The sequence below is a fragment of the Nelumbo nucifera genome, chromosome 2, assembly GCF_055504915.1.
Source record: "Nelumbo nucifera cultivar China Antique chromosome 2, China Antique-T2T, whole genome shotgun sequence".
In the NCBI taxonomy this organism is placed as follows: Eukaryota; Viridiplantae; Streptophyta; class Magnoliopsida; order Proteales; family Nelumbonaceae; genus Nelumbo; species Nelumbo nucifera.
In genome coordinates this window covers 75,912,897-75,928,559 of record NC_142650.1, presented here as the reverse complement: position 1 = coordinate 75,928,559, position 15,663 = coordinate 75,912,897, and the positions used below count along the sequence as shown (strand labels likewise).

Sequence of the window (15,663 nt, the reverse complement as noted above, 5' to 3'; positions counted from 1 at the left end):
GAAACAGAACTGAGCTCCATTTTTTTGTCTTTTTTGTCTTGATTTTATGTCGGAGCCCGCTCTTGAACTCCAAACTACTTCCCTAACACCCTTTATAGATGCTTCCACTTGAACACATCTTGAAGTCATTCTTCACGTAAGGATCTACCGACGCCCATATTCAATGCTCTGTGATCATAATATGTATCCAATGCATCGAAATAACCCTCCCAAACAACTATTGTCCCTGATAACCTCAACAGCATACCCTTGTGGTTACATATGATTGCATAGATACAGAGCGTCCCAATTAAATTCATCAAGCCATAAGGAGAGAACCCATCCTGACTTCCTCTTTGGTTTGGATAAAGGATCAATGATTCAACTGCAACTGCCACCTGTGACAAAGCCAACGATACCAAAATTGAATCTTTTAGAAGTATCGACACCAAAACTTTCAATCAGAATGGGCTCCAGCATAGATGATCAACATATGGAAAGAATTGCAAAATATAACATTTTGGGTGGTTCTAGCGGTTCTAGAGAAGAGAACGAAAGGGAGAGGGAGAGATCTAAGTTTTGGCAGTTCCGAAGAAGAGAACGGGCGGGAGAGGGAGAGATACACTTTTTCAAAATTTAAAGAAAATTGGAGGGTAGAATAGCATTTTTCATATTTCCCTTGATACATGTTACTGACAAAAAAGGATTAGTCAATTGCCAAAAACATTAAAGGTGGTGTTAGTCAATTTTCAAATAGTAAGGATAGAATTAATCAATTAACTTAACCATACGGATAGTTTAAGAAATTTACCCTAAAAATAATAGGCCTGAAATCCGGGGCTTATAACCCGAATTATAGGTGCTAAGCTCGGCCCGAACCCAACCAGGTCCGGCCCATGAATAACCCTACTTCCCAATCCAATCACATTTCTGACCTCTATAGATTCCATGGGCTTCTTTGCAATTTTAGACCAAATCCGAACGAAACCTTCCCGAAGGATACAAACTATAGCTGAAGGGTGAAGCCTTCACAAACTGTGACTGAAAGAAGTGCCTCCGAACCTCTGAATTGAATTGAGCTTACATTACAACCTTCAAAGCGAAGAAATGCTACTGCAAAACCGACTGATCAGTCTCCAACGGCCGTCATTCTTCTCGTCCTCTCCAACATTTTCTATAAAGCTTCCTATCATATTCTCCTTCCAAAAATTCTTTTCGCAGTCGCCAGATCAAGTGCAGCAGAACCCCAACCATGTCGTCTCTGCCGCAAAGACTTCGAAACCGGCTGTTTTAGACACCGTCAAGTTTATCAAGAAGGCCTTTTTCGTCCCTCCGGGAGTGGAACCAGAAGAAGTGAGAGAAGACATGATTCTTCCTGGTTCGAACATTGTGTTGGGTCCTTATGCCGGTCATGCCCAAATTAAGGAGGTTCAGTTCGTGAAGAGCAGCGGAAAAGCCAAGGATTGCCCCAAAGATGATCGTCCCGAGTTTGCGATGCTGGGTCGATCTAATGTTGGAAAATCGTCGCTCATTAATGCCCTTGTTCGGATGAAAGAAGTTGCACTTACCTCAAAGAAACCAGGTTTTGTTATATTCCTTCTTGTCTTTGTTTTGGGAACTTTTATCTGAACTGAATTTTTGGTTTCTTTTTTCTTTTCATTTTCATTTTCATTTTTGTTTTTTTTTTTTTTTTTTGAGAAACTTGTGATAACTTTTCAGGGAAGACCCAACTTATAAACCATTTCTTAGTAAACAGAAGCTGGTATATTGTGGATTTACCTGGTTACGGGTAAGTCTTGACACCTTCCAAGAGACCATCTGTTCATATTGACTAGCATTAACCTAATTGGCATGCTGCGTATCTTTCTTTTCAATCTGATTGGATAGTGGTGTCTGGTCATGTAAAATTTTGAGGTAATGAGCCAATCTCGTACATTGTTCTGAAATCCAATTATTTCTAGTTTGAATAATATTTTGCTACATGGATAACCAGGGTATATATATTTTGGGAAACTACAAAGTTCATATTGACGACAACAAATAAATTCTAATTTTGAGATTACTGAACCTCCCAATCCAATGCATATTATATCTTCTTGGAGAGCTAGAGGAAATGCATCCCAGTATTTTGTTGGGTTTACTATCCTTCTCCTTTGCACTTAGTCTTGAAGCTGCAGTTGAGTTGTGCAGTTTACTGGTTCGTTTAAATCTTCTGTCGCTTGTTTTCTAGTTCCTCCCTCCAGTGGTCTTTTCTTCTTTCTTTATTTTTATATTTTCATGTGGCGATTCTCTGAGCTAAGTAGGGTTTAAATCTTCTTTTTGCTGGAGAAAGTAGGGTTTTTTCCCTTTCTTTCCTTTCTCTATATACTATCTTATTCAAATTTCTCCCCCCTCTTCCACTGACTGTCAAATTTGATTGAAATATGATGCCCCTTTTGCTAACACTATGATGCATGGCTGATGCCGCTGATCAATAAAAAGAGAGGTGTGATGCACAACCGGCCCAAACAGCACTAATTAGGTGGATGAAATGAGCCTAAACAAGCTGGAATTTGGTCAGAAAGCCCTCAATTTGTTAGTTTGAGATTAGGCATAGATTTACCCAACAAAGTAGTCTAGAGACTCTAGACAGATGTTAAGAGAGTTTAATAAAAGCAAGTATAAGCAGAGCAAGTATGGCGCAATAGTATGTACTTGGTTAGATCAGTTTGAGCCTACTTAAGCTGCAACTTTTTATTGAAGTTGTGGGAGTCTTAGGAATAGGATTTTAAGTATCCAGAAATTTACTGTTGTTTTAAAATTACTATTTATGTAACTTTCAGTCTTACCATTATAGTATTTTTTTGTAATTATTATTTTAGTAAACTTATAGTTTACTATTTTTAGTAATTTCTGGTGTCTTTAAATTAAGTTAGTTTTAGTGGAATTAGGAAAGTATTATCAGAGTTAGAGTCCCCATTGTCCTTATGGGTTACTTATGGAATTGTCTTAGTTCTAAAGCAATTAGAAGTTGATTTGGGTCAATTTCCTAGTCCAATTGGAGACTGTAAAGGTTATTTGATTTCATATGCTGAGTCTATAAATAGAGCCACTGTTATTGCAATTAAAGAAGAGTTAATTTGAAGATATAATGTTTGGAGTCTGGATCTGCTGTAGTTTTACCACGGTAGCCAATACTAGGCCCAATAAGAGGATAGAAGCTATAAGCACATGTTCAGTGGTCTCTCCTGTGTGATAAAATAGAGAGCCTCAAAGCCACCGTTAAGCCTCTCATCTATATTCGGTTTGTAGCTCTTCAAATATATTGAACTGGAAGAGGAAACAGAGGGCTTCATTTAATTGTTTCCAATTTGACCAAACTAAAAGAGAAAACAGAGGGCATCTGATTCTCAGCCATGGTCATATAAATATGTTCCAAGAATCCCCATCTTTGCCTGAGTGTTTTCAGCCATATAACCCCTTATTGATACTTTTGAGCTTAAGGAGTTTGACTCTCTCTCATAGCATTTTCACTTGGTTCAATATGCAGGCTAACCCAATTTGTTCTAAATTGGATAGATTTTTATTCACCATGGGAAAGCCTAGTGTCAAAAGAGCTTTTCCAAGAATAATTTTGGATCATTGGCCAATTTCTATTTGTAAGGCTGATGTGGGGGGTAGAGGTCCTATTCCTTTCAAATTTGAGAATATGTGGTTTAAGTTCTGATGGATTTATTGAGAAGGTTAAGGAATGGTGGGAGGGGAGTAACCCAAGGGCGAATTGGGAAGGGATGAAAGTCCACTGGAAGTTGAAGGAACTAAAGGCAAAGGAATTTCCCTTGATAGAGGAGATATCAGTGGTTTGTCTCTCAATCACTTGATATTTACGTGGCTGGTGCTTCTTCTGGGCACCTTAAGATGGCCTAACCGAACAGTCTGGAATGATGTGACTACGCTGCTTACAATAAGTGCAGACATTCTTTTTCTTGCAATGAAAAGCAATGTGACCAAACCCCTTGCATTCATAACATTGTATTTTGGAGAAGTCCTTTTTTTTGATGGATTATTTTGGAGAAGTCCTTAGCACCAGATTTCTTGTTTCCTTGAACAACAAAAGTTATGTCAGCCCCAGAGTCAATTGATTTCCCATCAATATTTGCAGCAGTTAAGAGTTTAGTCTCCTCCCTCAATAGTTCATCCATCACTGATCCAAATCTGGAAGAGTTCATCTATTCAGAATGTTAGACCTGATTATCTCATATTTAGGTCTAAGGAATTGATTCACTTTCCTCTTCTCAAAGTGCTACTGGAGATACTTGACACATTCTGCAGGGTCTGTATGGACAAGCTCATATTCTGCCCACAAGTCAATGAAACTGGCATAATATTCCTGAATCTTATCTCACTGGCAATAGGCAAAAATCTCAGATTCAATCTGAGACTGTCTAGACATGTTGGATTGATGGTACACCTTCTTCAAACTGATCGAAAAAAAAAATGGTACACCTTCTTCAAGTATGCACACATCTCATAAGTAGTATGCGCTCTTCTCATGGGTACTGCAATATGAGAAATAGTTGAGTTAGAGTATCCAAGAAACTATTTTCCTATTATCCAACTTCCATTGTGATCCTTCCCATTCAAATATCCCTCTAGGTCTTTCCCTAAAACAAAGAAGTTAAAATGGAACTTCCATATGTTGTAGTTAGTTCCATCAAACTTTACAGGAATGATCTCAGCCTTCTCAGACATTCCGAATCACAACCACAGTCCAAAACAGGTTAATAGAGCTCGAAATGAAGCTAAAGGAAGGAAGAAACAGAGATTAACCACCCAACTTAAATCAGTAACAGTTCAAGATCAATACTGAAGTAATACTTCACTAAATAAACTGAGATTATGATGCAGAAATCTCAGAACAATTGGGTTATATCAATGTTAATCCTAAAATGGAAGGTTGCAGGACTGTCGACTACAAGGTAGGATCAAAACCCTATCAAAACTGAACCAGTCTTCAAAGCAGATTAAATAACCATTTAAAGGAGGCCTGGACGACATCAACTATAGAGTATTAGGCTGATTGAGTCAGCCAATTTAGAGAAAACAAGAAAAAACTGACCTGTTGGGCACCTTTTCCAGAAAAAAACCTATCAGCTTCAGCTGAGTAAAACAGCCTTAAATAACCTTCAACCAGAGTTCGATAGCTATCAAAATACTCCTCAAAGAATCCTCTAATCATCCAAGAAGCTAATCGAATCAGCAGCTGGTAGACATGACCCGCTCTGATACCATGTGAATCTCTTCCAATTCGTGAGAACACCAAAGGTTTCTGGGGTGTTTTCTCTAATGTTCGACCCCCACCCCAAATGAGTCAAAATATATATTAATTATGAATAATTACAAAGGATCCCTTGAAGGGCTGAAGAAGAAAAATAAAGAATTTATGAAAGAGCCCTTAGAGGGCTGAAAGATAAAAAAGAAGAAAATAAGACTAAGACTATGGTTCAATAGGGACCATAGAACTATAGTACATTAAGTGTCTCCACAACTCTTTGGAGAGAAGATGCGGTTGAAGGGATGAAAGATCCATTATATGGATGGCCGAACCCTATAGGAAGGTTGGGCGAAATTTAAAAAATTTCTCTCTCCCATGTGGGAATCGCATTCCCTATTTTAGAAAAGTGCATTTTCAAGGATCAATCTTGAACCTAAACCAAACCAGATCTGAAACCAAAAGGGAGTGGAGGGATATACCTAATACGAGGTAGTAATGACATCCATTGAAGGTGTTCACGCACAAGAAAAAATCCAAAGACTGCTTCCACCGAAGATGACACGGTGCAGGATGAAGCAGAATCAGCAGGACGGTTCTTGCTAATTCTTCAGCAAGAATCCGATGGAGGGCTAGTGAGCACGACTTCATATTACCTTTTCTGCCAAAAGGTAATATCAAGAACTCTTCTTGATCGCTCCCACAGGTGGAGATCGAACTGGTATGGTGGAAAGAGCAGGAGAAAAAGAGACAGTGCAGTCAAGCTGTGTTGTCTCTCTCTGGAAATCAGCAGTCACTTAGATGATTTCTGTTGTATTTTGAGGGTTCGCCCTGCTCTCTTATTTATAGCCTTAAAGAGAGGTTCTTCTAATCTCATTAGGAGTTTCCTAATCCAAATCTTGTATTTGGATCTGGACTCTTTTTAAGAGATAAGGATAATCCCTTGTCTTATCTGCAGATAAAGATCAGCCATCCTAATCTAATTAGGAGTTTCCTGATCCAAATCTTTATTTGGATCTGGACTCTCTCTGAGTGGATAGGGATAATCCCTTATCCTATCTGCTGATCTAAATCCCAGAACCGCCCCTTTTTAATTAATCTCATTAAGCCAGTTCGAATTGGGCTTTAGGCCCATTAAGTCCATTTGCTCACTTACCCACCAAACTGTTGCCCAGTTGGTTATCCTTGTATGGCGTGGGACCCAAACATTGATCTACACATCAGCCACATGGGTTCAGCCCAGCCTCTGTTACAAGGCTTGGCCCGAATTCACTGTAGGAGACAGTGAACCCCTGAGTCCATCACCATGGGCTCTTAATAGGCCCAACATTTACACTAAATGGTCCTTACGTCAAACCACCTTATAAAAAAGGATTGTGGGCAGATGCAAGATTAGCCCATCAGGTATTACCCTCCTCAATGGTCTTACACTTAACCTCTTAGCCCATAATGATCAAACATTGCCCGACAAGATAGGACCTCTCCCTCGACTGCAAGGTACAGTGCTGCACTCTCTACTCACATGGATCATGGGAATTAAAACCTTTTGCAAACATTTCGAAACCATAATCTATATATATATATATATATCTCTATATAAATATATTTTGCAAAACAAATTTCAATGATTGAAATCAACTGTCAGAAGTTTTGGTTTCCATCAGAGAGAGTGCATCCCCGATCATTCACTTTGTCCGACAAAGGGGCTGATCCTGTCAATTTGATCACCCACTCAGATGAATTCTCGGACTGTCCCAACATACCCAGGATTTGACCCCCTCTTAGGATCTCACTGATTGGCATATCAAAGATAACCCAATCTGACACCTAGTGCAGTATCATAATCGAGTATAGGGGTCAGGTGTAACATTCCAGTTTTGCCCATCTATCTCCAAGGTCCAGGGCAATACTAGAATTCTGGTCTGGTTCAGGGTTTTAAGAAAACCCACACTGCATATACCTCAGGTCTCACCCTGACAGCTGAGACAGGCCACCCCAACCAACTTGGTGGCACATCAGTGTCAGCCTTGGCAGGATAAATCTCCCCAAATCTATCCAACGCTGTGAAGATTCTAAACTAACACGAGTCTCATATGTGTCCAATTTAAGGGTATTACGCAGAAACACACCATAATAACATGAATCAAATATGTACTTTATTCATTTACATTAAATGCCATAATGTACATAATTCTGATTGAAGCTAAGGGCATACACTGTCTAACAGCGGTAGAACCATTAGAGGGACTGGTATGTAGCTTTGTTGCATCCCTAAAGTTAAGGATGGTGGAGGATGGTTTTACTTGGGTGTTAATCAATGTGTATGGGCTGGATAATTATAGAGAGAGGAATGAGTTGTGTGAGGAACTTTATGGAATCCAAGGGTTATGGGAAGGCTCTTGGTGTTTGGGTGGAGATTTTAATGTAATACGATTTACAAATGAGTCAAATAATCACCAACAGACCATTACAACCAATATGAGGAAGTTCAATGACCTCATCAACACCTGTTAACTTAAGGAGATCCCTTTGCCATAAGCCAACTTTATGTGGTCTAATTTCCAAGAAAACCTAACTTGCTCATAGCTTCTCTTTAATGAAGAATAGGAGGCCTATTGGAGGGGATTGGTTGCCAAAGCTTTGCCTAGACTAGAGTTACCTTTGACCTCTATCCTATAGAGTTGGGCTAGGAAACCCTTGGATTTGGATCCAAGCCCTTTAGATTTAAAAATATGCGGTTAACACACCTGGATTTTGTGCATAAGGTTGAGGAATGGTGGAGAGAAGAGTTGAGGGATGTCAAGTAGACGTTAATTGTTCCGAAAGGTACCTTAGTTGTTCCTCTTTCTTCAAATTCCTCTGCTCTATCTCTGCTCCATGGGTTTTCCCATTTAAAGAAGTTTGGACTAGACCTATTCCCCCCCAAAGTTGTTTTTTGCCAGGAAGTTTACTATGGTAAGATTAATTCTTTGGAAAACTTGCAAAAGAAGAGACCTTTTTGGTGTTTATCCCCTAATGTATTTTATGATATGCATATATTTTAATACATAATATAATGTATTTTATGATAGAGATTACTTATGTATTATATATTAGTACATACATATTATATATTATGTATAAATAATAAAGTTTATTCAGTTTTTTCAGTTAGCTGAATTTCCAAACCTGAAAACCGAAACTGAAACTGAACTTCTGTAAATCTGAATTAACCGAACTGAAATAATCAAACCAAAAAAATCAAAACTGAAATTTTCAGTTCGGTTTTTTGGTTTTAACCCAACAATGCTCACCCCTAGCTTCAGATTTATGGAATTGGATCTTTGTATTGTTTGGATGTAGGTGGAACTTGAAATCTGATATTAGCATGTTTAATCCATCTTTTTTTTGGGTGGCACACCAAGAGAAGGAGATTTATGTGGAAGTACATCAGAGCATCTCTCTTGTGGATTGTTTGGGAAGAGAGGAATGCCAAAATCTTCTTAGCAAAGGAAAGAAGCGTTTCTAAAGTTAAGGATTGTATTTTGACAAGGGCAATTCAGTGGTTGAGAACCTTAAAACCTTTTTGACAATTATTTGTTTGATGATCTTTGGTGGAGTTGGTTAGCAGTGGCTGATACTTCCACCTGGAAGAACAGAATTATTGTAGAGTGGATGCTGCCTTAGGAGGATGTTATGAAGCTGAACTTTGATGGGAGTAGTTGGGGTAAATCAGGACCTTTGGGCATAGGAGGGTTTCTGAGAAATAAGGACAACAGAATCATATCCTTATTTCAGGCCTGGTGGGAATAGGAGACTCTACAAGGGCTGGGATACTAACTGCTGTACAGGGAATCCAGTTTGCAAATCAGATAGGGGTAGAGCATTTGCTAATTGAAGGTGACTCTCAGCTGAACCTGGATTATATAATTTGGGGCTATAGAGACCTCCTGAAAAAAGTTAAATGGTTAACAAGGAACATGATAGCGAGTTCAATGGGTGGGTAGATTAGAAAATGTGATGGCTGATTCACTTGCTATACAAGGGGCTTCTCAGGATTCTTTATTCTGGGATACTTTGTAATTCATGCTATAGTTGAGCTTGAGAAACTGTGATCAGTCTTAAAGGAGAGGTCTTATCTCGTTCCTTGGGTTGCTTGTAGCTCTTTATCCTTTTGGCTAATAAGTTTTTGTTCGTTCATCAATAAAAGTGCTTGAAGTAGGGGAGATTGGTTAGGGAGTTAGGGGGGATGTCGAAGAGCAAGTGGATAAGGAGGGAGAAGAAGCAGCAGGGCGTTGAATGTGGTGAACAGAAAAGTGGACATTGAGAACATAGTTGGAAGGCATGTGGAGGTTGGAAAATCCCTTGGTCTCTTTTTTCTGGGAGGGGAAGAGGTGGTTAGGAGAGCATTTGAACATTTTGAAAGGGTAAGAAGTGAGGAAAGTGAAAAGAAGAGAGCTTTAGGGGAAGGGGGTGAAACAAGGATGAAGCTGCTGAGTTGGAATGTCAGGGATTTAATGGAGGAGAGGAGGGCAGTGGTGTGCAATATGAGAAAATTCAGGCCGGATGTGGTACTGCTTCAGAAAACATGGGCTATAGCATCTTGTTCCTCTAGCTTAGTAGTGCTTCTCTTTCAATTTTCAGTTTATTTGCATTAGTAGGTAGGAAGTTATTATCTTTCTTGATGCACAAAACAAGGAGTGGCTTTTTTGTTATTATGGTGAACAGTATTCCGGGCCACACAAGTCACTCTATAAATAGATGTATTCTCTTCCTTTTGAAGCTAATGAAGATTTCTTTACAGCTCTCTTGCAAGTTTGCTGTATGGAGTGATTCCTACAAACCCTCGAGTGATTCCTTGGGATTTATCTCTCTTTTCTCTTTCTCTATCCTTTCTCTCTCTCTTCATCTCTCTGTCTTGTGATAGTTTGTTCCAGCCCTATTGCATCAGGTTCCTTATGGGGGATGGTGTTAGGATAAGGTTTTAGGAAGATGGGTGGTCTGGGGTTGGGAAGTTGAATGAGTTATGTCCAAGACTGTATAGACTGTCTGATCATGAGATTTCCATAAGCCGGTGGTATGAGAGACTTGGGGAGCAGCTGATTTGGTGCCCAAAATTTAGGAGATGATTGCTTGAGGTGGAGCTTGATGAAGCTGGAGAAGTTGGAAAAAGTTGGATTTCAGATCAGTCAAGAGATGAGCTGTGGTGGAAAGAATGCTCTAATGGTAAATTTTCTGTTAAGTCATTTTATGCAGCGGCATTGGCATGCCTTATTGTTATGGAAAGTGTTTTGACAATTGATCATCTCAAGGGCAGAGGTTTCAGCATGGCTAGCATTTGTTACTTGTGCAAGGAGCAAGAGGAGTGTGTCAGCCATTTATTTATTTGGTGCAATGTGGCTGGTTTCATCTGGAAATTATTTTCAGCCTTATTTGGGGTGAGATACAGTCAATCTAGTTCTCCTTACAAATATTTTCTGCCTGGCCAAGAATCAGAGGGATCAAGAAGGCTAGATTGCTCTGGTGTTGCATCCTGTTTGTTGTTTGTTGGTGCATCTAGAAGGAAAAAGGAATAGGTGTTTTGAAAACAAAAGTTGGAGCTTGAGGAAGTTAGTGGCCTTCATTGGCAAAGTCTCTATAGATTGGGTGTTAGTGCATCCAGAATTCGCTCAAGTCGAGAAAGAGGACTTCAGGGATGGGTTGTGGGTGGTTTTAGAGTTACAAAGCTGTGATATTGACCAATGCTCTGAAAACCGTAATCATATCATAAATTGTAAAGAGGTTTGAATCAAATTTGTATGGTAAATCATAAGGTTTTTTCTGATTATTCTAAAAGTTGTCAAAAAACTATAAAAAATACCTAAGCCTCTCAAAAGAATAGAAAAAATGATATGGTACTAATTTTCTAACTATAGATATGATATAAGTATAATGAACCTATGATCTTACAAATCTACAATACTACTAATCTACTATTGAATGTTTAGTTATCCTGTGATCTTATCTCCAAGTTTTTAAGGGAGAAGAATTATAATGTTATCTAATCCCTAATTCCCTATAGTTTCAACTTCAAGTTTCAATAATTTAAGTCAAGCATGCAATTCATGAGAAATACTAAAATAAGAGAGAGAGAGAGAGATGCTTGCTCAGCCTAATACACATCCAAGAACATGATAATTCAACAAAATAACACCATTATAAAGACTTATTTGAGGAGTTAACAAATTATAAGCCAAACCATGTCCATCAAACTAGCATAAAGAAGACGCACACTACCACACCAGAACTAACAAAGAAATCTTCAGAGTTTCAGTCTTTCAGAATTCAAACACAAATACCTTACCAAAACAACGTGGAGCAGCGCTCCTGTTTTCATGTCAAAAAAGACTTAAAAACCATGGAGTATTTTGCATAAAAAAGAGGATGAAAAAACAATAGGGCGGAGCCCCTGTTTGTGTTAAAAAAATGGGAGAAAATGAGGAGCAGACCCTGTTTAGCATAAGAAAAGGAGTGAAAAAAAAAGCAGGGTGGAACTCCTGTTTTTATGTTAAAACAGCTGAAAACACAATGGAGCAAAGCTCTTGTTTCACATTACAAAAGTAGGTGATAAAGATAAGGTGGAGCCCCTAATTAGTGGCAAATAAAAATTGGAAAAGAATGAGAGTGGCCCTTGTTTTGTATCAGAAAAAAGACAAACAATAAGAGGTCGGAGCCCCTGTTTGAAATGATTTCTTTTCTGGCTATTCAGAACTGATATGGTCATTAACTCCTAAATACAACTAGTGTGCCTAGAGCCAATTGATAATTTTATTTATTCAGGTTAAATACTTCCCAACTCCACCTAACCACCTTTTTTCCAATCAATAGCCATGAATGTTAGTTCCCTACAATGGAAAGCATGGAGCAAGGCTACCCAGCAGCATTCAAAATATCGATACAATACAACCCATATTGAGCGTATCGTATTGGTGTCCAATGGGAATGGCATGGGGCGTGCTATGACTGGATACATTAGCAGTCATTTGTAGTGTGCTGGTAGTGTAGTATTGGTTGTATCATACCGTATCACGCTGTGTCCACTGATATGCAACAATACAGCATGATATGTATAGGGCACTGACACGTCTTTAATTCCTCTACCAAAAAATTGTAGGCAGTGTGACTCAAACGCAAGTCACCTGTCGCTCGAACATTGAATACACCTTCCAAGCCTCAATCTCAAGCCATTAACTATCTTCCATTGGTGTGTTAAAAAGTGAAATATAATAAAATTTATTTTTAATACATACAATATTCAAAATCAGCCTTTTATAAAAGGGAAAAATCTATGCTACTGGAAAAACATGGTAATGGAAGAGCTTTGACCAATAATCAATCAAAGCACCCCCATGAATTTTGATGAATACCACCTAATTAGTCATGTCTTGTATGATATTGGTTGATTAGTCAAACCCATTATAGACATTTTTGATATCATAGTCAAACCCATTATAGACATTATTAGAATAAATGATTTATCAAATCCACAATTTTTAAAAGAATGATTTTTAATCTCAAAAAATCATAGAAATAAAAATCTAATAATAGAATAATTATTTTAGTAATGAAAATTTATGAATTTACACATGATATGCATCTTAGAACTTTTACATATTTTTATAAATTGTTATTAATATTTTAATTCACACTGAATAACAACATTTATTATTTACAAAAATGAAAATATTGTTTATCACACATTTGAGAAGTTAATATTTAGTTGATTTCTTATTTGTTAATGCTAAAAATAAAAAATAGTAAATAAAAATAGTTGATATAATAATTAAACTATAATAGTTGCTTATGTCTTATGTCTTGGATTTAATAGAAAATAACATAAAAATGGCTTTCTGCATGTACTAATTTGTAAACATCTATATAATTTACAAATTGATGGATCAATAAAATTATATAATATCTATGCATCCCGTATATTAATTGTAATATATTTTTTTTATATATATCATTAAAATAGATATTTCATATGTATTTATGCTTTATTTATGGATATTTTAGCCTTAAATTTAGTGTAAATAATGCATATAGGATTTATATGTGTTTCCCTAATATATCCAAGCATATCCATATCTTTGGTCTATATCCATGTGTTTCCAAAGCATATCCATATCCAAGCAGTTTGATACGATACACAATACCGATACTTCAATCCTTGAAGCCACCTATGCTCCATATAGGGGGTTAAGCAGGAAGAAACAAAGATCTCAGCCAACAAGATACACAACTCCGGGATGGTCGTCCAGTATAACAGCTTTCTCCTTGGTTCATTCTCTTCCCTTATAAACTTGGAGATGTTGCTAAAAATAATGAAATCTTCCTGTTTCAGAGGTACCTGACCTCTATTGGGTTTTGTTTGCCTCAGTGTATAAGTAAGTCATGATGACAAAGTTCTGCTGATAGATCACTTGGAATCTAAACATATTGTATCACTCTAGGAATCTGTGCATAATTTCTGGTTAGATTGAAGGGTGTCGGTTTATAATTTCATTGATGAGACATTGCTTGCAGGTTTGCTAATGCTCCAGAATCTGCTCGAATGGATTGGTCATCATTCACCAAGGGTTATTTTCTTAACAGAGATACTTTGGTTTCTGTCTTACTACTGATTGATGCTAGTATTCCTCCTCAGAAGATTGACCTGGATTGTGCTAATTGGCTTGGCCGCAACAATGTATGTCCTCCCTTGTAACTTAAATTTAAAACTTCTCTTTTTTTCTGCCTTTTCCGTCTCTCTCTCTCTCTCTTTTATGTTTCCCTCTTAATTTGCAGTGTGGGAATTCTTATAACTCAAACGTTGGGGCACAAGTTGTATTCCTCTTCTCCCTCTCTTATGGTTTGCCTTTCGTGTAATATTTTAGATCCCATTGACTTTTGTCTTCACCAAGTGTGACAAAGTGAAGAAAAGTAAAGGAAAGCGGCCTGATGAGAACATTAAGGATTTTCAAGAACTTATCAGAAAAAACTATCAGGAACCTCCTCCATGGATCATGACAAGCAGCGTGACTGGCTTGGGCAGGAACGAACTGCTGCTTCATATGTCCCAGCTAAGAAATTACTGGGATAATTAGTGATAGATTCATTTCTGAGATGTAACATATCATGTAAATTTATTCCATAAGCTGGGGATTGACGTAGCAGTATATATCTTCACAGTTTTTGATATTGCAGAGGCTCATGTGCATAAAAGTTTCTAATTGGCTCATACTTCGATGTCTTTAGCAGTTTTTGCCTTTTTGGTATGGTGTATCATCTTTGTGCATATGGCAAAAGGGTGCAATGCTTTCTTTGAGCACCTTGTACATTTCTTCTAGCCCATTTTTAAGAGGTTCCAGTAATCTCTAGATTTATGTTGTTATAGTGGTTTAGGCCATTTTTGGTTTGCTGCCATGGGCCTCATTTTTTTCAATTCTTACTCATTTTGAATAAGAATGGGCAAGAATGAATAACACTATGGTGTTTGCTAATAAAATTCTTGCCATGGGCCTCATTTTTTTAGAATGAAAAGTGGGCCTTGCAACCTGCAGCACCATACATAATTGTGTCGCAGGCTGTCCATTCTCATTTTGCGCTCTCTCACTCTGCAGTGATTCTCTGCTGCTGTTGGTGATCCCTTCAACCTTTGAACTCTCTCGATATCCTCTTGACAATCTGACATGAATCAAATGAGTATCCTCAATGGCCAAACTCTCTCGGCAAAATTTCCAATTTTCTCTATTAGATGTATATCTTCCCTCTCCCTCCTTGAAATCCCATCAGCATATCTTTTAACCCAGTTGACTACCTTAGTGATCCAATCAGAACGCAAAATCCCACATTGGGATAGGTCAAATCAATTCATTCACACTTCATCAAAATGTCCCTTATTTAGTCTGATGTCTTAGTTGCCAACTCTGTTAATATTGAATACTATTGTAAATGTGCAGCAATGGACGATTCCATCTGATTGTTTGATGAAATCCCTTTGTCCAAATGCTATCATTTCAGGAGCCAAAGCCTGAAACATGGGGATTCCTGAAGAATCTTCTATAGACTGCTTTCTTCTTAGTCTGTTCCCAATCAGTTCACTTATGGGACTATGCTTTCAGCATGTACTGCCTCTGGTTTTTTTTTTTTTTTCTGGTCACCAGATCTGTTCTCACGTGATAAGAATGGGTATTTTACTGATGGATATGCTTGGACTGGAATGGTAGACTTGTCTTCAAAATGTAGGAGTTTCAAACATGCCTTGACTGTATTTCAAGATGTTTTATGTGAGAATGTGTATGCTGGAATGCCATAAACGCTGGAATGCCTTGCTTTAAATATTTTTTACCAAATGTTAGGTGGGTTCTTGATGCCAAACAGCTACATTTTCAAGCATTTTGACAACTTGTAATGCACTTGGAGAACTAAGGATT

The 15,663-nt window shown here is 37.9% G+C and overlaps 1 protein-coding gene across 2 annotated transcripts; it reads left to right on the top strand.

The window, feature by feature from the left end:
* Window positions 1-918: 918 nt before the first annotated feature.
* On the top strand, window positions 919-14,468 carry EMB2001 (P-loop containing nucleoside triphosphate hydrolases superfamily protein). 2 transcript variants are annotated; one of them, XM_010246862.3, is made up of 4 exons: window positions 919-1,561; window positions 1,699-1,768; window positions 13,775-13,937; window positions 14,036-14,468. In XM_010246862.3, exons 1-4 carry the CDS (start codon window positions 1,087-1,089, stop codon window positions 14,114-14,116), a joined length of 789 nt encoding a protein of 262 aa, XP_010245164.1. In that variant the 5' UTR covers window positions 919-1,086; the 3' UTR covers window positions 14,117-14,468. The 2 variants fall into 2 exon arrangements, with proteins under 2 accessions (XP_010245164.1, XP_010245163.1); XM_010246861.3 differs by having other exon boundaries at window positions 921-1,561; window positions 14,125-14,468.
* The last annotated feature ends 1,195 nt before the right edge of the window (window positions 14,469-15,663 follow it).

Bases quoted from the DNA above. Each gene is read 5' to 3' on its own strand.
- EMB2001 (XM_010246861.3), top strand. From the start codon at position 1,087: ATGCTACTGCAAAACCGACTGATCAGTCTCCAACGGCCGTCATTCTTC. The intron at 1,769-13,774 runs GTAAGTCTTGAC...CATTGCTTGCAG, and splicing joins GTGGATTTACCTGGTTACGG to GTTTGCTAATGCTCCAGAAT. The intron at 13,938-14,124 runs GTATGTCCTCCC...GTAATATTTTAG, and splicing joins ATTGGCTTGGCCGCAACAAT to ATCCCATTGACTTTTGTCTT.